Source organism: Hyla sarda, chromosome 5 (genome assembly GCF_029499605.1).
Source record: "Hyla sarda isolate aHylSar1 chromosome 5, aHylSar1.hap1, whole genome shotgun sequence".
Classification (NCBI taxonomy): Eukaryota; Metazoa; Chordata; class Amphibia; order Anura; family Hylidae; genus Hyla; species Hyla sarda.
In genome coordinates this window covers 76,586,970-76,609,009 of record NC_079193.1, presented here as the reverse complement: position 1 = coordinate 76,609,009, position 22,040 = coordinate 76,586,970, and the positions used below count along the sequence as shown (strand labels likewise).

General features: G+C 43.0%; 1 protein-coding gene across 1 annotated transcript in view; it reads right to left on the bottom strand.

The window, feature by feature from the left end:
* Positions 1–22,040, bottom strand: part of MACC1 (MET transcriptional regulator MACC1) — a 56,401-nt gene that overhangs the window by 16,281 nt on the left and 18,080 nt on the right. The window contains exon 2 of the mRNA XM_056518391.1: positions 8,229–8,338. Within this exon, the coding sequence (XP_056374366.1) occupies positions 8,229–8,334 (106 nt within the window). The 5' untranslated portion in view covers positions 8,335–8,338. The remainder of the gene's footprint in view (positions 1–8,228; positions 8,339–22,040) is intronic.

Here is a 22,040-nt window from a genome sequence, read left to right as displayed (position 1 = left end):
TTCCTTGAAATATGACAGGGCTACGAAGTGGGAGAGCTCCATGCGCATTTGAGGACTAACTTAGGGATCGCATAGAGTGGACATAGGGTTATTCTACACCAGTGATTCACAAACGGGGTGCCTCCAGCTGTTGTTAAATTCCCAGCATGCCTGGACAGTAAGTGGCTGTCCGGAAATGCTGGGAGTTGTTGTTTTGCAACAGCTGGAGGCTCCGTTTTGGAAACACTGCCATACAATACGTTTTTCATTTTTATTGGGGGGGGACAGTGTAAGGGGGTGTTTATGTAGTGTTTTACTCTTTATTATGTGTTAGTGTAGTGTTTTTAGGGTACATTCACACTAGCGTGTTACGGTGAGTTTCCCGCTAGGAGTTTGAGCTGCGGCGAAAAATTTGCAGCAGCCCAAACTTGAAGCAGGAAACTTACTGTAAACCTGCCTGTGTGAATGTACCCTGTACGTTCACATGGGGGGGGGGCAAACCTCCAGCTGTTTCAAAACTACAACTCCCAGCATGTACTGACAGACCGTGCATGCTGGGAGTTGTACTTTTGCAACAGCTGGAGACACACTGGTTGGAAAACCTTCAGTTAGGTTCTGTTACCTAACTCAGTATTTTCCAACCAGTCTGCCTCCAGCTGTTGCAAAACTACAACTCCCAGCATGTACTGATCGCCGAAGGGCATGCTGGGAGATGTAGTTATGCAATAGCTGAAGGTACACAACTACAACTCCCAACATGCCGAGACAGCTGATTGCTGTTTGGACATGCTGGGATTTGTAGTTTTGCAACATCTGGAGGGCTACAGTTTTAGAGAACACTGCAACGTGATCTCCAAACTGTGGTCCTCCAGCTGTTGCAAAACTACAATTCCCAGCATGCCCAGACAGCAAACAGTTGTTTGGGCATGCTAGGAGTTGTAGTTTTGCAAGATCTGGAGGGCTACAGTTTAGGGACCACTATATAGTGGTCTCAAACTGTAGCCCTCCAGCTGTTGCAAAACTACATATTCCAGCATGCCCAAACAGCTGTCTGGGCATGCTGGGAGTTGTAGTTTTGCAACAGCTGGAAGTCTACATTTAGAGACCACTGTATTATGGTCTCAAACTGTACCCTGAAGATGTTGCTAGGTAACTCACCGGCTTCCGTAGGATCTAGACCACCAATAGCAGGGTTAGGAGGGGTGCCACCCCTGCCACCTCACTCCTATCGCTTCAGGGGGATCCTGGGTGTTTTAGACACCCGCGATCCCCTTTCTATTCCGGGTCACCATAGACCCATAACGACCCGGAATCGCGCAAATCGCAAGTGTGAATTCACTTGCGATTGGCCACGATCGCCGACATGGGGGGGGTCTAATGACCCCCCTGGGCATTTGCACGGGATGCCTGCTGAATGATTTCAGCAGGCATCCCGGTCCGATCCCCGCCCGGCGCACGGCGGGGACCAGAACTGCCCATGACGTAACTGTACGTCCTTGGTCCTTAAGACCCAGGGTGTCGGGACGTAACGTTACATCATGGGTCCTGTAGGGGTTAAAATACTATAGAAAGAGAACTCAGATTTGATTTGTAGAGGCTCAAAACGAATTCTCGATATCACTGATGTTCGGTATTCCGTATATACAGTAATTGGTTAGATTTCCAATCAAGGAAATGTAATTAGTTCAATATTAAAAGGTTTCTTAAAACTTGGCAGACTGGAAAACTAACTTTTTTTATGAGACAACTCAAATGTAAAATATTTTGCTGTTTGAGCGGGAGGTTAACACAATTTCTACATTATTAGCTGACATTACAAGATGCAATGCTTAATGTGGTTGTATAAAATTCAGGCCCATACTGTGCTGTGATTACATTTGTATAGTTTAGGACACTCGTACTTTTATAACATCATTATTCAGCGTACCTTTTATTTACATAATGAAGATAATACCATCATATGTAGATTTGTTATATACATTGGACAAAAATGGCAGTGTTTGTAGGGGAAATAGGGAGAGGTTCCTGTGTGGGGCCACCCTTTTTAGGGAGAGCAACACTTGCCAAGAAGGGAATTAATAATGCGAGAGTAGGGCCTTACAGAGGAAGTTTTTACCCCCCACCAGTTACAATTGACCATACCTTGTTCACTTCCACCTTTTAGAGGTCTTTGCATCACATCAATACTTGGTGGTGTAGGTGGCACATGGTGTTTTTTGCCCACCTTTCCTTTCGTTTGATTTAAAAAAAATTTGGGTCCATATATTTTGTCCTAAGAATATTATTAAAAGTTAAGTTTTACGTAATGCATATACTCAATCCAAACTTGTGGTCTGATGTGGAGGAATGTCTGTAACTGGGGAGCAGCACCTTAAATCTGTTTGGCACTATCCATATTTGTGAAGTGTTGGTGTGGCACCAAGGTCAATCTACTCTGATGCATCAGGCATTGGTGGTTGGAAATCCTGGCTGATCCTTGCCTGATTCATCTTCACAAAGTTCACTCTCTTCACATTTTTCGTTGACAGACGAGTTCTCCTTGGGGTTACTATGGCCCCCGCCGCACTAAAGACCCGCTCTGATGGCACACTACTGGCCGGGCAGGACAGCTTTTCCAGGGAAAACTCTGCTAGTTGCAGCCACAGATCCTGGGTCCTCTGTCTTACCTTCCTCATAACCCTCTAGCTGCTCGTGCTCCTCCTGTCCTGTCAGATGACTAGAAAAACTGCCCATCTTGCAAAACCTAAACTGTGCTCCACTGTGCCCTTCTCCCTCCTCCTCCTCCAGTTCCACCCCCACAGGGCTCATTTGGGCGTGAGATGTAGGCGCCATGTCTCCAGTGCCCTGACCAGCCATTGTTTCCAACACGTGTTGTAGTAGATGAAGCAGTGGGATGATGTTTTTTTATCCCGTAATCCTGGCGACTGACTAATAATGTGGCTTCTTCAAAAGGCCTGAGCAAACGGCAGGTGTCACGTATGAGCTGCCACTGGTTGACATTGAAGTTACACAGGGGAGTCCCCGTATCCACTTGGATCATCAAGAAATCAGTGATGGCTTTTCTCTGTTCATACAGTCAGTCCAACTTATGGAGGGTGGAATTCCAACGTGTGGAAATGTCGCATAGCAGACTATGTTGGTGGATACCGTACTGATGCTGCAGCTCAAGGAGGGTGTGCTTTGCGGGGTACGAGTGGCTGAAGTGCATGCTAAGTTTCCTTCCCATTGTTAGGATGTCTTGCAGATGGGGGAACACTTCAGGAACCGCTTGACAACCAGACTGAACAAGTGTGTCATGCAGGGTACACGTCTTAGGCTTCCTTATCACAGCGCAGACAAGATGTTCTTCCCATTGTCGGTCCCCATGGTTCCCATCTCCAGTTTTTGTGGAGTAGGCCATGATTCGATTTCTTCATGAATGACTTTTAGCAGTTCTTCCCCTGTGTGACTCTGTTCGCCAAGTCAAACCATGTGAAGAACAGTGTGACACCACCGTGCCCTGCACACATGGTATGCTGGAAGGTCACTGAGACTTATCTGTGCAGTGGAGGCTGAGGACAAGGTGGAGGATGAGGAGGCAGAGACGCACACTGTCACAGGACTAATGGCCTGAGAGTGTGGAGACGGAAGCGGAGTGACCTGTCCAAGTTGCTGTTGTGGCTGTGCAGGAACCACATTCACCCAGTAGGTCATAAAGGACATGTATTGTCCCTGACCATAGTTACAGCTCCACTGTCACCTTCTGCCGACAGATCTTGCATGTAGCCAGGTTAACATCCTCCGGATACTTGATGAAAAACTGCCACACTGCCGAGTAGCTGATTTTCCCACCAACAGTCCTCACTGATTGACTTCTACAGCCGCCAACTCAAGGAACCCCTGTTCCACTACCTCCAGGAAAGGAAAGCTCACAACACCACCTCCCATGCCACTCTCCTCATCACTGCTTGTCCGCCTAGTGGAGAAAGCAGCAGATGTCTACTTCACTTCTTGGCTGGGCAGTAGCTGTTGACTGTCCTCTAGTAGCTCGTCCTCACTAAATAGTGGAGCTAAGCCTACAGCATAAGATACTTCTGTGGGGCAGGGAACAGCATAGGACAGACGATATGGGAGGGCAGGGACTGCTCCCGGGCCATGCCAACTGAGGGTTGTGTCTGAGGAACCAACTGACTGTTTACTGGGGGTGTCATATGTCACTTGAGATGAAGTGGATGACCGTGTTAACCAATCGATGACGGCCGAGGGGTTGCTGGTTGAGACACGACCGCTAGCTGATACCGGGAGCTCAGGCCTCTCGCTGCGACTCCTGCTGCCAATCGCCCCTAGTCTGCTGCGACCTCTGACTGATGAATTTAGGCCTCTGCCACTCCTTTGTGCATGTCCTGGCACTTTTCTGCCTGACACACTTAGTGCGTATATTAGGGGAGTACAAATACGCTTCACTACACTTAAAGCAGTATTTGTCTACAACACCAGCAGGTATGTACTTTTGGCTGGCCTTTCACAGTATCTAGGCCCTTAAGACTTTAACAGGAACAAAATGGTACAAGACTTAGATGTACGTATGTGGTATACACTTATGAGGGGAGGACAATGCGCTCCAGTATGCTTAAAACAGTATTTGTCTACAACACCAGCAGGTGTGTACTTTTGACTGGCCTTTCACAGTATCTAGGCCCTTAAGATTTTAACAGGAAGAAAATAGTACACCACTTAGATGAACGCACAGGTTACACCTAATAGAGGACAATATGCTTTTAGTGCTCTGCTCACCCTAACTGGCTGGCTACTATTAGCTTTTCAGTTGTTGTACACACCAGTGCTGCAGCACACAGTCGCTGTGTACTACACCCAAACACACTGCTCTCTGTCCCTGTCTCTCTGCAACAGAACGTTGATGTGACTGGGAGGTGAATCGCTACTGAAAAATGCTTTTCTGTGTAACACACACTGCTGTCTCTCTCTCTCTCTCACTCTCTCTCTCTCTCTCTCTCTGCAACAAAAGGCTTAAGTAACTGTCTGCAAGATGTCTGACGATTATATAGGGCTGTGACATCACAAGGGTGGCTGGCTGCTGATAGGCTACATGCTGCATGTGATTAAGGGTCATCCCGTCTACCCGCCTTCCCAGAATTCTTTGCTCCATGTCTTCACATGTGGATCCACCATTTTAGATGCCCTGGAGCCTGGACCACACTTAATGGAGTTTAATGAAGCGATTCGCTGGATCTAATCACGGTGATATTCACATTCACTGCGAATCAAATTTGTCCAGAAATTTGTAAGGAATTTGGATTTGTCAGATTCGATTAGCTCATCCCTAGCACGGAGGACAAGCAGGGCTCTGTGCACTGAGGCTCTGTGACAAGCTCCCAGCTCACACATCAGGATGATTGACAAGCCAGGTGCCTGCACAGAGCCCTGCTTGTCTTTTCCTAACTGTATTTGGACTCCCCATAGAGACACACAAGCAATAGCTGCAGAGACAGCATTTTTCAAAAATACAGTATACACATTTTTTTTTATCAATGTATATTACAAATATACATACAGTCAGGCAAAAAAGTATTTAGTTAGCAATTGTGCAAGTTCTCCCACTCAAAAAGATGAGAGGACTGTAATTTTCATCATAGGTATACCTCAACTATAAGAGACATAATGAGAAAAAAAATCCATAAAATCACATTGTCTGATTTTTTAAGAATTTATTAGCAAAATCATGGTCGAAAATAAGTATTTGGTCAATAACAAAAGTTTATCTCAATACTTTGTTATATACCCTTTGTTGGCAATGACAGAGGTCAAACGTTTTCTGTAAGTCTTCACAAGGTTTTCACACACTGTTGCTGGTATTTTGGCCCATTCCTCCATGCAGATCTCCTCTAGAGCAGTGATGTTTTGGGGCTGTCGCTGGGCCACACGGAATTTCAACACCCTCCAAAGGTTTTCTATGGAGTTAAGATCTGGAGACTGGCTAAGCCACTCCAGGACCTTGAAATGCTTCTTACAAAGCCACTCCTTTGTTGCATGGGCGGTATGTTTGGGATCATTGTCACGCAGAAAGACCCAGCTATGTTTCATCTTCAATGCCCTTGCTGATGGAAGGGGATTTTCACTCAAAATCTCACGATACATGGCCCCATTCATTCTTTAGTTCATACGGATCCGTTGTCCTTGCAGCTTTGCAGAAAAACAGCCCAAAAGCATGATGTTTTAACCCCCATGCTTCACAGTAGGTATTGTGTTATTTGGATGCAACTCGGCATTCTTTCTCCTCCAAACATAACAAGTTGAGTTTTTACCAAAAAGTTCTACTTTGGTTTAATCTCACCATGACATTTTCCCAATACTCTTCTGGATCATCCATATGCTCTCTAGCAAACTTCAGACGGGCCCAGACATGTACTGGCTTAAGCAGGGGGACACATCTGGCACTGCAATATATGAGTCCCTGGCGGCATAGTGTGTTACTGGTAGCCTTTGTTACATTGGTCCCAGCTCTCTGCAGGTCATTCACTAGGTCCCTCCATGTGGTTCTGGGATTTTTGCTCACCGTTCTTGTGATCATGTTGACACCATGAGGTGAAATCCTGCGTATAGCCCCAGATCGAGGGAGATTTTCAGTGGTCTTCTATGTCTTCCCTTTTCTATTAATTGCTCCCACAGTTGATTTCTTCACACAAAGCTGCTTGCCTATTGCAGATTCAGTCTTCCCAGCCTGGTGCAGGTCAACAATTTTGTTTCTGGTGTCCTTCGACAGCTCTTTGCTCTTGGACATGTGAAGTTTGGGGTGTGACTGTTTGAGGTTGTGGACAGATGTCTTTTATACTGATAACAAGTTCAAACAGGTGCCATTAATACACGTAACGGGTGGACGACAGAGGAGACTCTTAAAGAAAAAGTTACATGTGTCTGTGAAAGACAGAAATCTTGCTTGTTTATAGGTGACCAAATACTTATTTTCCACCATAATTTGGAAATAAATTCTTAAAAAATCTGACAATGTGATTTTATGTTTTTTTTTCTCTCACTATGTCTCTCATAGTTGAGGTATACCTATGATGAAAATTACAGGCCTCTCTCATCTTTTTAAGTGGGAGAACTTGCACAATTGGTGGCTGACTAAATACTTTGTTTGCCCCACTGTACAATGGTATTATCTACATTATATAAAATATTTTTGTTAACGACAGGTACACTTTAAAGTAAAAGTTCAAAGTTGTGAGCCTATACTATCTTCAGTTCCAGAGTGGGGAGAGATGCAGGCCATGCTGCCAAGGCAATTGTATTACACTGGGCGAAGGAGCACAGAACTTTGCTGAGAGTGGTACGGTTGCCTTGGTATCTGTACCATCAAGAGTGGCCTGCGTCTTTCAACACTGGAACTGAAGACGGTACAGGCTCACAGCTTTACACTTTATGGGAATTGTCATGAATTTATAAAAACATGGCTTTTTTTTTTTTTTAAACAGTATCACACCCATCCAGGGGTTACATAGTTACAAAACAACTCAACAACCGCCTCGCCTGTTTTTAGACTCCATCAACCACAAACATGCTGGAGGGGGCCAGCAAAATGGGAATAACCCTTTCAATGTGATTTCCAGTTATGGTGGCTAAAATAAGTTATAAATAGTTTAATCTGAAGGCCCATTCTATAATAGGCATAGTAGAATGTTGTCATGAGGTTCATTATCTTTGCACATATCATTTTTTTCCTCTTTTACTACCTTGTTTCATTAAAAATTGGATGAATTTCCCTTTATTAATTTGCCATGATTAGTAGATTTTGTTTGCATTAATTCTTGCAGTTTTTGGATAATATTGAGTCAGTCTTGGCTAAATCCACCAAGTAGTGCCAGACAACATAATGTATTAGCTACCAATAAAGTGATGTAAAGACGCAGGCAGTTTTCCATTAATTGTATCTTTATTCCAATATTAGGCTCAGTCTTTATGCCTGGCTGGGAAAAAGCTGACGAAAACCTCTTATGTTAAGTAAATCATTAATGGTAGATGGTTCTTATGTTCAAGAGCAAACATTGTAGAATGTTTCTAAAGTTAATAATTTCTCTACAAGAATGTTTAAAAATCACCTTAGACAACCATAACACAATTAACAAGTCAACTTTATGAGATTAGTTAGTTTGAAGGTTTATCAAATAAGAATGGTGGATTTGTAGTCCAACATATGTGCTGCATAGTGTATCCTGCCACAAAAAAATGTGAGATCCAGATAGTAATGTTACCTGGATTGCTTGTAGGTGCACTTTGCCCATCCAAATCAATAAGTGTTCCTTCTGATTTACTTCTTGAAATACCAGCAGAGCGAAAGGATTGTTGTCGTTTTGACATTGTCCTGGCAAAAAAAAAAAAAAAAAACATTATTTTATTATGTTTGTACTTAAAGTGGTATTCCAGGATTTTTTTTATTTGACTATGCTACAGGGGCTGTAAAGTTAGTGTAGATCATAATATAGTGTCTGTACCTGTGTGTGATGGTTTTCTCACAATTCTTATGTGATTTTTTACCCCAATATTTATTTTTAACAGCATACAAAATGACTGCTGTCTCAGATTTTTTCCTGGTTGCAATGCAGCTGAGACCTGACATCACTAGTCAGCTGATGACAGGGAGCCTGTCTGCTTCAATGGGTGGAGGGATCAATCTGCAACTAATGCAACAGCTGTAGGCACTCTGACTGAAAAACACAAGTCTTTTGAATGGAGGCAGCTCATTTATGTTTCAATGGGTGCGGTGGCTGATGTGTGGGAGGGAGGAAAATGGAATTATGGGATTTGTAGGCAAAGAAGAAAACTCAAACAGGAAATACCAGTTCACAAAAAGCTAGCCACAGTGTTATGGTAATCTCACAACATAGCCATTTAGCCCCAAGACAAGCACAGATCCTTCCTAAGCATGAACATTACTGTCTACAAGGTACGTACTAAAATCCCCTTATGGTGGATAACCCTTTAAGTATCTCTTCAGTCAAACAGAAAAAAAAAGCTGAGTGCCCTTCTGTCTGCCTAGGTGCTGTGTACTATGATTCTTCAATAAGCTCAGCTATTTGTTCTTGAGATATCTACTACCTTTTGTTCTTGGACAAGAAATAGATATTGTATGATAAACACTGCCATTGTCAGCCATATTGGCACTTTTAGCTGTCACTTGGTCACATAGAACACAACCTTTTTCTCTCAATGCTCTTAGACAGTCTTTTAAAAGTAGTAGAGTCTGTCCCACACCATAACTTTCTGTTTAATGGAACCGATCAGTAATCCGGTTCCTTACTACATTTTATTTACAGTCATTCAGCTCCTGCAAAACCTTACACAGGAACATCATTTAATGTTCTATTAATGGAGGAGTCATGGGTGACACAGTTAAGCGATCATTCAGCTTGGAGCTCATGCACACAAAGATCTGTCCTCAGTTTGGCTGGTGGCAGGATATGGTTAAAGGGGTATTCCAGGCAAAAACTTTTTTTTACATATCAACTGGCTCCGGAAAGTTAAACAGATTTGTAAATTACTTCTATTAAAAAATCTTAATCCTTCCAATAGTTATTAGCTTCTGAAGTTTTCTGTCTAACTGCTCAATGATGATGTCACGTCCCGGGAGCTGTGCATGATGGGAGAATATCCTCATAGGAACTGCACAGCTCCCGGGACGTGACATCATCATTGAGCAGTTAGACAGAAAACAACAACTCAACTTCAGAAGCTAATAACTATTGGAAGGATTAAGATTTTTTAATAGAAGTAATTTACAAATCTGTTTAACTTTCCAGAACCAGTTGACATATAAAAAAAAAGTTTTGGCCTGGAATACCCCTTTAAATTAAAAGTGCAATCCCATTGCCCATGACAAGCACCAAAACTCAATTGAAAATTCAAGTCTATGGGACATCCAGGATTTTTGGTGGTCCGTCTGATCACATGGTTTCAGCGCTAGTCTCGGGCAATGGGACTGCACTTTTAGTATCCATATCCTACTATCAGCCATCCTGATAGTAATGCTTTAAGCTCCCAAGGTGCTTTACACAGGCACTGGTTTTACATGTGTGAACGTACTCAAATATGGCATTCAGGGCTCTACTATACATCTCTATACCCCAGCAGGGCCGGCTCTGCCTATAGGTAAAATAGGCAGCCGCCTATAGCGCCCACTTGATTGGGGGCACTTCCCTGCCTTCCGCAAAAAATTTAGACAACCAGCATCCGAACCACTCGCTCAGCCAGCAGCATGAGGAGGAGGATTGTTACAGTGTGTCACCCCAGTAGTAAGGTGAAGTGTGTCAAAGGGCAGGCTAATGGGCAGAGTCAAGGGGGTGGCAAAATGAGCTTTTGCCTAGGGTGGCAAAAAACCTTGCACCAGCCCTGTACCCCAGAGTCATATGGTATGTGAAAAAAGAAAATGTTCTGTTCCATTGGATGCCTGAGCCTGCACTGATGCTTGATTCTATAGAACTGTAGGTAATATGTTTTAAATGTTGTAGTGACTCTGTATAACTCTGTATGTTTATTACAAAAGATATTTCCATAAGGGTAGGTCATTCAGAACGCCGCACGGAGGTCCCCTCACCTTCCTCCGTCCGGCTCCCGGCATCTCCTGCTCTGGTCTGAGATCGAGCAGACCAGAGCAGAAGATCGCCGATAACACTGATCTGTTCTATGTACTATACATAGAACAGATCAGTATTAGCAATCATGGTATTGCTATGAATAGTCCCCTATGGGGACTATTCAAGTGTAAAAAAAAATTTTAAAAAATGTAAAAGTAAAAAAAATGTGAAAAATCCCCTCCCCCAATAAAAAAGTAAAACGTCAGTTCTTTCCTATTTTACCCCCCAAAAGCGTAAAAAATAAATTTTATAGACATATTTGGTATCGCCGCGTGCGTAAATATCCAAACTATTAAAATAAAATGTTAATGATCCCGTACGGTGAACGGCATGAACGAAAAATAAAAAAGTCCAAAATTGCTACTTTTTTAATACATTTTATTTAAAAAAAATTATAAAAAATGTATTAAAAGTTTTTTATATGCAAATGTGGTAGAAAAGTACAGATCATGAGGCAAAAAATGAGCCCTCATACCACCGCTTATACGGAAAAATAAAAAAGTTAGAGGTCATCAAAATAAAGGGATTATAAACGTACTAATTTGGTTAAAAAGTTTGTGATTTTTTTTAAGCGCAACAATAATAGAAAAGTGTGTAATAATGGATATCATTTTAATCGTATTGACCCTCAGAATAAAGAACACATGTCATTTTAACCATAAATTGTACGGTGTGAAAACGAAACCTTCCAAAATTTGCAAAATTGCATTTTTCGTTTTAATTTCCCCATAAAAATAGTGTTTTTTGGTTGCGCCATACATTTTATGATATAATGAGTTATGTCATTACAAAGGACAACTGGTCGCGCAAAAAACAAGCCCTCATACTAGTCTGTGGATGAAAATAAAAGAGTTATGATTTTTAGAAGGCAAGGAGGAAAAAATGAAAACGTAAAAATTTAATTGTCTGAGTCCTTAAGGCCAAAATGGGCTGAGTCCTTAAGGGGTTAAAACTAGATAAACCCAGTAATTTATCACTGAGGAAGAAGATAACAATACAGATCCAGCAACAACTTCACCAGGATGATAATTATTAGTCTGCACTGAAAACACAAGAGCCGAGCTGTCACGTGGAGTCCCTGTTAAGTGCAGGCTCACAAGTACACACCCTGCAGCTGTCAGGTTACAGGACAGGATGCAGAAAATCATGAAACTCCAGTTTTAGAAGACCAATGTTGACGTCTTTCTTAGACTGTGTCACTTGTCCTCTATAGCTCCATTTTACTCTGCATTGCTTTGATTATCTATGCACATACCAGCTATGTCCTTGCTACACCAACAAAACATCAGTTAGTATGCATATGTCTCTCTAAAACACTTGTGAAGATGCTTCACAATACCACCATGAAGAAGTACCTAGATGTGCAATCTATATGTATGTAAATAAATCTGAAATGTGTGTGTTGTAGAACCACATCCAAATGGCTGGAGATATTTTGATTAAACTTGGCACACGCGTTACTTATATGTCAACTAAAAGTATAGGTATTTTTCTATTAACCTTAACTTACCCCCATTTGTGAGTGTCAGGGTTTTTGTCTAAAGTCCCATGTAAGTCTTGGCTCTTCATCTTCTGATAAATGTATTGGTCCAGCTTGCCAGCCATAATTTCCTTCATCTCAGTTCAGTCTCACCTCCACAAGCTCCGCATTTGGGGGTGAATGTGTTAGTCTGGCTTACAAGCAACATCCCCCCCCCCCCACATGCCAAGCCCCCTGCAAAGCCACGCCCATTTTACATTTTGACCTACAATCTGGATAAGAGTTTGGAACATGAGGACGAGATATGAGGATGGGAAACGAGGTCAGGAAATGAGGATGGAATTTGAGGTCGGGATATGAGGCCAGGAAATGAGGACGGGATATGAAGACACGATTTGAAGTTGGGATATGAAGGCAAGATGTGAAAACATGATATGAAGACGTGATTTGAGGACGCAATATGAGGTCAGCATATGAGGACAAGATCATCATTGATGCTTTTCCTCTTCCACAAGATTTATGTAGGAAGATTGGGCAACACCAGGTACTTTGCTAGTTCTCAATAAGGAGTAGTGTTGAGCGGCATAGGCCATATTCGAATTCGCGAATATTCGCGAATATACGTCATATTCGCGAATATTCGCATATTCTCGTTTTATTTTCGCATATGCGAATATTCGCGGGTGCGAAAATTGACATATGCTAAAATTTGCATATACAATAAATTAACATAAACGGAATTTCGCATATGCGAAAATTAGCATATGCAAATTTCGCATATACGAAAATTCGCACGCCAGTCTCACACAGTAGTATTAGAGCCTTCTTACACCACATAAACTGGAAGCAGAGAGGGATGATCACTGTGATGTGTACTGTGAAAAGAAAAAAAAAAAAAAAAAGAATATTCGTTATTACGAATATATAGCGCTATATTCGCGAATATTCGCGAATTCGCGAATATGCGATATTCGCGAATAAAATTCGAATTGCGAATATTCGTGAGCAACACTAATAAGGAGCAAATACCTCAGCTGCAAAGTGGTCCTTATCATCTGGTGTTGGATTATTTTTTGTGTTATTCTCCATCACATTCATTCATTAGCCACTAATTCAGTGGTCAATGAATGTAATGAGATGTAATGAAATGTATGATGCAACAAATGTCTATTTGTTTAAGACTTCTTTATCCTTTCACCACAATGGCATCTCTTTGTTTCATTGAATTAAGTGTAGTCTAGGAGAAATGTGTCTAAACCTGTTTTTGTGGTTATGTCAATACTGTAGGACTACAAGTGCTATTGCTTTGGGATTCAAACATAAATGGCCCCTAAGAGAATGAAAGGTTAAAATCTGGGGCCCTTATGTAAGATACATGTTAAAACATTGCACCGATTGTATTTTATTTGCCCTAAAGCTAGTGTTCCCCAAAAATAGAGATTGTGTACAATAATAACAGGATGTGTTACACTGTAATATTTATTAGCACATTTTTGGCATAAAGTATAAAACCCAGACAGTTGTAGGATGGATGTACACTAATTTGACTTCTAGGGTCCTTACCTGACCTCACTAGAAGTTATAAATAAATAAATATTTGTAGTGGCTGATAATACACTAAGGGCCCTATATACCGTATTTATCGGGGTATACCACGCACCGGCCTATAACACGCACCCTCATTTTACCAAGGATATTTGGGTAAAAAAAAGTTTTTTACCCAAATATCCATGATAAAATGAGGGTGCGTGTGTGCGCGTGTATACCCCGATATACCCCAAGGAAAGGCAGGGGGAGAGAGGCCGTCGCTGCCCGCTTCTCTCCCCCACCTTTCCTGGGGTCTAGAGTGCTGCTGTCGGCCCTTTTCTCCCCCAGGGGGAGAGAAGCGGCGCCGACAGCCAGGGGGAGAGAAGGGGCAGCGGCACCCATTGCCGGCGCCGCTGCCCCGTTGCCTCCCCCCATCCTCGGTGGCATAATTACCTGAGTCGGGTCCGCGCTGCTCCAGGCCTGAGTCGGGTCCGCGCTGCTCGGGTCCGCGCTGCTCCGCTGCTCCAGGCCTCCGTCGTTGCTATGCGCTGAACAGCGCGGCGCATGACGTCAGAGCGCCGCGCTGTGCATAGCAACGACGCTGGGGACCAGCGTCGTTGCTATGCACGGCGCGGCGCTCTGACGTCATGCGCCGCACCGTTCAGCGCATAGCAACGACGGAGGCCTGGAGCAGCGGAGCAGCGCGGACCCGACTCAGGTAATTATGCCACCGGGGATGGGAGGAGGCAACGGGGCAGCGGCGCCGGCAATGGGTGCAGTTGCCCCTTCTCTCCCCCTGGCTGTCGGCGCCGCTTCTCTCCCCCTGGCTATCGGCGCCGGCACCGATAGTCAGGGGGACAGAACGGGCAGCGGCGCCGATAACCAGGGGGTGAAAAGGGCCGACAGCAGCGCTCTAAACCCCAGGAAAGGCAGGGGGGAGAGAAGCGGGCAGCGACAGCCTCTCTCCCCCTGCCTTTCCTGGGGGGGTATCGGCGTATAACACGCACACAGACTTTAGGCTAAAAATTTTAGCCTAAAAAGTGCGTGTTATACGCCGATAAATACGGTAAATGTAAATGTGTTAGAGACAGAAGGGGCTGTCTAAATCCCCCCCAAAAAAATTCCACTTCACAATTCTCATTAACCCCTTAACGACCACGGATGTTTGGCGGTACTTCGCGCACCAGGACGTACATTTACGTCCTGTGTATGATACGGCTGATAGTAGCTGGGGACCCACTGGTAATGGCGATCGCGCGGATGTCCGCAATTAATCCCTCAGATGCCGTGATAAGTACAGATCAGCAATCAAATGACTAATTAGCAATCAAATGATTGCTATAGATAGTCCCCTATGGGGACGTAAAAAGTGTAAAAAAAAAAGTAGAAAAATCCCCTCCCCCAATAAAAAATCTAATTGTTAGTTTTTCCCATATTACCACCAAAAAGCATAAGCATTTTTTTTAAACATATTTGGTATCGCCGCGTGTGTAAATGTCAGAAGTATAAAAAAATATGATGTTAATGATCCCATATGGTGAACGGCATAAAAGTAAAAAATAAAAAAAGGTCCAAAAATGTTGCTTTTTTGTCCCATTTTATTCCAAAAAAATTAATAAAAAATGATCTAAAAGTTTTATATATGCAAATGTGGTATCGATAAAAAGTACAGATGACGGCACAAAAAAATGAGCCCTCATAACGCCCAATATACAGAAAAATGAAAAAGTTATAGGTCAAAAGAGGGCAATTTTAGATTACTGATTTTGTACAAAAAGTTTTAGATTTTTTTTAAGCAGTACAAAAATATAAAGGTATCTAGCCATGAGTATCATTTTAATCATATTTACCCACAGAATAAAGAACACATATAATTTTTACCGTAAAGTGTACAGTGGAAAAACAAAACCCTCCAAAATGTGCAAAATTGTGGTTTTCATTTAAATGTCCTCCCTTTGGGCTCGCCGTACATTTTATGGTAAAATGAGAGGTTTCATTACAAAGTACAATTGGTGACGGAAAAAACAAGCCCTTATATGGGTCTGTAGATGGAAATATAAAAGAGTTATGGATTTTAGAAGGCGAGGAGGAAAAAATTTAAAAGCAAAATTAAAATTGGCCTGGTCCTTAAGTTGAAAATGGGCTTGGTCCTTAAGGGGCTAAACTAAGTCCCTGTATTAGAATATCACTTCCCAAAAAAAAGCTTGATGTATGTGCTGTCCTCATAGCAGGTCACGTGATCACAATCTTCATCTCTTCTAGCCTCAGCTGATGTTGTTTTTACATCAGCTCAGATGTATGTAGAAATGGTCCATGTCTTGATCTTCTCGTACTTAGCATTCTATGACGACATTGCGGTATAGGCCGTTCTACATTCTGTATGTTGGCGCTAACATACTCCCCATAGGCTACGCAGCAATGCATGCTGGATGCAGTCTATGCAATGTTAGTTGAAGATCAGAATACATGAAAGTCACGATCAGATGTAGCCCCCTCCCCATGGAGAATGGCATAACAGGGCATTTTTGAAATATTGTAAATTTTTGACTTATTTTGATGCGTATAGCACAATGACAGAGAGATCGGACAACTCCTTAAAAAATTCCACATATTCAATGGATTGAAATGAAATGGGGTATAAATACTATTACAAGTAATATTGAAGTACATGCCTTCTTTGTAGAATGATAGCTACATATACCATTAACCCAATAGTCAAGGTGAAAGGATGTGGAGAAAAAAAGTCTTTTATACAGTGCCTGTGAGACTGGTATGCATTATGCAGCAAGGATTTCTTAGATACAAACATTTTGTTTGAATGTCAATTCGGCCCGAGGCATGTGACGTTCATCAAAGCATTTAGTGAAGTAGAATGACTCTTTCCTTCTTAACTGCATAATTCATGAACATTACTTAGACGTTTATTGAGTCCTCAGAGATCGTACAGTTTAGGTCTCCTTGTAAGTGAGCTGTGAAAGAAATTTACATGATCTGTCACAAGTCGAATTTTGTTATAATATGATGTTTATAAATATAAATATATACCTAGGGATCTCTTATTTCCTCCAGAGACTGCACATGGCGCCCACGTCAACTCCTGTATCTCTAATGTGTAAATATACTGCCTGTTTATGTCTTTACTTTTGAATCCTTGCCCACTGCCCATTCTGCCTCTTCATGCACAATTTAACATAGTTATTTATATTGTATCATTTTGGATGGTTCTGAATGATTTAATAAAGAGCCCATGATGTTTACTTACACGGGATATCTACCTATGCTTACAGAGCATGCCACAAACCTGCAGAGCTACTACTGGAGCTGTGAGAATACAACTACAGTGACCCCCGACCTACGATGGCCCCGACATATGATAATTTCAACATGCGATGGCCTCTCAGAGGCCATCGCATGTTGAAGGCAGCATCAACATACAATGCTTTTGTATGTCGGGGCCATCGCATAAACGGCTATCCGGCAGCACAGACTGCTTCAGCTGCCACCAAATAGCCGTTTACGGTGCCCCGTGTGGTCCACTGACGATCACTTACCTGTCCTCGAGGCTCCGGCATGTCCTCTTCGGGATCCCCTCCATCGTCGGCGCTCTACATCGTCGTCATCACCTCGCTGCGCATGCCGTCCCATCATCCAATAGGAGCGGCATGTGTAGCAACGTGATAGCGGCGACGGAGAGCGAAGATGCCGGGGAAGCAGAGGCCTTGCCGGAGCGTGGGGGACACCACGGGGACACGGCAACAGCGATGGAGGGCGACATCCAGGGCAGTGGTGACGAGTGGTGACGGTCCGGAGCGGCGGGGACAGGTGAGTACAACTTCCTATGCCAGTGGCCTTCAACCTGCGGACCTCCAGATGTTGCAAAACTACAACTCCCAGCATGCCCGGACAGCCAACGGTTGTCCGGGCATGCTGGGTGTTATAGTTTTGCAACCTCTGGAGGTCCGCAGGTTGAAGACCACTGTCCTATACTTTACATTGCACGGATCCCTCAACAAACGATGGTCCATTTGGAATGGATTACTATCGTATGTTGAGGGACCACTGTATTGACGTTTTAAGTAGGGAGAACTTATTAATGCGTTACAGCTACAAATGAGCAAAGAAGCTTCCACGATTTCCTGTTTCATAGACCACATTTGAAGAACTGATTTCACATTTAGTCTCAAAAGTTTAGCAAAAGCAATGTCCAACCCTGGAGAATTGATTCGGCAATGCATTATTTCTAGGTTCTTATAAACCACCAACACATTACACAACACTGTACAGAGATGTCCATTAATAACATCAGTCCCTGTCCATACTAAATCTGAACAATGTAATTTCTGCCAGAAGAGTTTCTGCTGATTTTAGCTATTTGCCTCTATTCCCTTGGTGTATATTAAAATAGTGTGCTTTTGGTCTCTCCAGAGCTAGTATGTGTCTGGATATATGCAGTATATATACATATGCAGTACAGACCAAAAGTTTGGACACACCTTCTCATTCAAAGAGTTTTCTTTATTTTCATGACTATGAAAATTGTAGATTCACACTGAAGGCATCAAAACTATCAATTAACACATGTGGAATTCTAGACATAACAAAACAGTGTGAAACAACTGAAAATATCTCATATTCTAGGTTCTTCAAAGTAGCCACCTTTTGATTTGATTACTGCTTTGCACACTCTTGGAATTCTCTTGATGAGCTTCAAGAGGTAGTCACCTGAAATGGTCTTCCAACAGTCTTGAAGGAGTTCCCAGAGATGCTTAGCATTTGTTGGCCCTTTTGCCTTCATTGGATTCAGGTCTGGTGACTGTGGAGGCCAGGTCATCTGGCGCAGCACCCCATCACTCTCCTTCTTGGTCAAATAGCCCTTACGCAGCCTGGAGGTGTGTTTGGGGTCATTGTCCTGTTGAAAAATAAATGATGGTCCAACTAAACGCAAACCGGATGGAATAGCATGCCACAAGATGCTGTGGTAGCCATGCTGGTTCAGTATACCTTCAATTTTGAATAAATCCCCAACAGTGTCACCAGCAAAGCCCCCCCACACCATCACACCTCCTTCTCCATGCTGCATGGTGGGAACCAGGCATGTAAAGTCCATCCGTTCACCTTTTCTGCGTCGCACAAAGACACGGTGGTTGGAACCAAAGATCTCACATTTGGACTCATCAGACCAAAGCACAGATTTCCACTGGTCTAATGTCCATTCCTTGTGTTCTTTAGCCCAAACAAGTCTCTTCTGCTTGTTGCCTGTCCTTAGCAGTGGTTTCCTAGCAGATATTCTACCATGAAGGCCTGATTCACACAGTCTACTCTTAAAGGAGTACTCCGGCACGCACTTTTTTCCTTTTATCCCTTCCGGGCTGCAAAATAAAAGAAAACATACTTTCTCTTACCTGCCAACGAGCCCCCGGAGCTCCGGTACTCTCCGGTACAGGTGTTCGGTCCCCGGGCTGTATTCTTCTTACTTCCTGTTAGCCCGACATGTCACACGGAGCTTCAGCCTATCACCAGCCGAGGCGGGACATCGCTGTGGCAGGTGATAGGCTGAAGCTCCGTGTGACGTGCTGGGCTAACAGGAAGTAAGAAGAATACAGCCCGGGGACCGAACACCTGTACCGGAGTGTACCGGAGCTCCGGGGGCTCGTTGGCAGGTAAGAGAAAGTGTGTCTTCTTTTATTTTGCAGCCCAGATGGGATAAAAGGAAAAAAGTGTGTGCCAGAGTACTCCTCTTAACAGTTGTTCTAGAGACGAGTCTGCTGCTAGATCTCTGTGTGGCATTGACCTGGTCTCTAATCTGAGCTGCTGTTAACCTGTGATTTCTGAGGCTGGTGACTCGGATGAACTTATCCTCCGCAGCAGAGGTGACTCTTGGTCTTCCTTTCCTGGGACGGTCTGCATGTGAGCCAGTTTCTTTGTAGCTCTTGATAGTTTTTGTGACTGCACTTGGGGACACTTTCCACCTAGAATATGACATATTTTCAGTTGTTTCACACTATTTTGTTGTTTATAATTCCACGTGTTAATTCATAATTTTGATGCCTTCAGTGTGAATCTACAATTTTCATAGTCATGAAAATAAAGAAAACGCTTTGAATGAGAAAGTGTGTCCAAACTTTTGGTCTGTACTATATATATATATATATATATATATATATATGCGGATTTTTAGAACATTTGGAGGGCACTGCTTTTAATTCCTTATGTGAATGTATTGCTGGATGTTGGAGCGTTATATGTGGTGTCAGTGGCCGTAGCTGCTATAATTTCATTTCCCCGCTGGGGTGCTAAGTGAAACACTATACTAGTATTATTGTGTATAGACAAAGGAGAAAATTCACTTGCACTCACCGGTTTAGTGGAAGTCAGTGTTTCCCGGATTATCCATTGTGCTGGGAAACGAATGGATGAGGGTGCTCAGAGGCTAACAGCTGTTTTCGCGCACGGCTGTGCGCGAAAACGGCTGTTAACCTCTGAGCACCCTCATCCATTCATCTCCCTGCACAACGGATAATTTGGAACACTGACTTCCACTAAACCGGTGAGTGCAAGTGAATTTTCTCCTTTGTCTATATATATATATATATATATATATATATATATATATATATATACACAATCATTTATTTTTTTCTGTACAGAATAATGTGGAATGTTATACTATACTGAGGAGGGATTCTCCTTGAACGAACATCTAGTAACTCATGTCTTCAACATGTAGACTGATCATCCCTTTTCTTTAGCATAGTATTTATCATTCCACTACCATTACCAACACACTATTTCTCTGTATAGTATTTTTGCGTGACTTCTAGAACACGAACAAGAAAAGTTAGGAGATCTAAATCCCCCATAGTAAAGCAGTGCACCGGAGAGTGCTTTATAGCTCTAAAACTATTGGTAATCAGTAAAACAACAATGCAGTCTACCAAAAAGGCTCAACACAGGCAAATGAAATTTTCGGATATACTTTATTGTGAATCTGACAGGAGGGTCATCAGCACTCATCAGGTAGAGCAAGAAATTATCATACAGTATAAGCACCCAGAAGAATATCTCCAGAACAGCTGCACTGATTTTTGCCCTGTAAGCAGAAATAGGGTCACCCGCACTATCTACCTGTATATTCAGGTTAGTGCAGGTGACTCAACTGTCAGATTCCCCATAAAATCTGTCAATAGTTACACCATAAGCTGTACAAAAGTAACCATGCTGGACAGAGATAACAGATAGGTTGGGATGTTGCTTTCATCTACAGCAGTGGTCTTCAACCTGCGGACCTCCAGATGTTGCAAAACTACAACTCCCAGCATGCCCGGACAGCCATCGGCTGTCCGGGCATGCTGGGAGTTGTAATTTTGAAACATCTGGAGGTCCGCAGGTTGAAGACCACTGATCTACAGAATGTTTAAACCATAGCCTCCCATTTTTTGTACAACTTATCATAGTTTTGTTCTTACTACTGCAGGGGACATACAGATATAGCTCCGTGCCAACACTGTTTTTATCTTTGTCTAGCCTGATTCAATAAAGCTATTTTGGGGTACATTCACATGTACATTTTTTTGCTGCAGATTTTCTGCAGCTGATTTTGCTACTCATTGACTTAAAATCTGCAGCAAAAATATGCAAGTGTGAACGTACCCTTATACTATTTATCAGTTGTCCACCAGTACATGTTTCGCTTTGCTTGTTACAAGTTATACCATTTTATGTATTTGTAGCACCCTGGTTGTTGTTATTACTATTTTGTATGTCAGTGTCGCATATCCTTTGTGGAAATTGTGTCTGTGTCCCTTTTGTCAGTGGAGGTTGCCTTTTTGCTTGTGGAATGTTGCTTAACCTGTTAAGAACCCAGGACGTACCGGTACATCCTGAGTCCACTCCCGTTCTATATCGCGTGGCCACGGCGTGGCATAGCGGGTCGGGCCCGGCTTCTCACAACGGCTGGGACTAGTGGCTAATAGCGCGTGACACTGATCGGGGTGCCGCACACTATTAACCCTTTAGACGCAGCGTTCAAAGTTGAACGCCGCGTCTAAAGTGAAAGTAAAACAATGCCGGTTAGCTCAGGGGGCTGTTCGGGATGTCCGTGGCGAAATCGCGGCATCCCGAACAGCTCACACACAGCAGGAGGGTCCCTTACCTTGCCTCCTGGTGTCCGATCGCCGAATGACTGCTCAGTGCCTGAGATCCAGGCCTGAGCAGTCATGCGGCAGAATCATTGATCAATGGTTTCCTATGAGAAACTGTTGAACAATGTAAAAGATCAGTGTGTGCAGTGTTATAGTCCCCTATGGGAGCTATAACACTGCAAAAAAAAAAGTGAAAAAAAAAAAAGTGAATAAAGATCATTTAACCTCTTCCCTAATAAAAGTTTGAATCACCCCCCTTTTCGCAATTAAAAAAAAAAAACTATG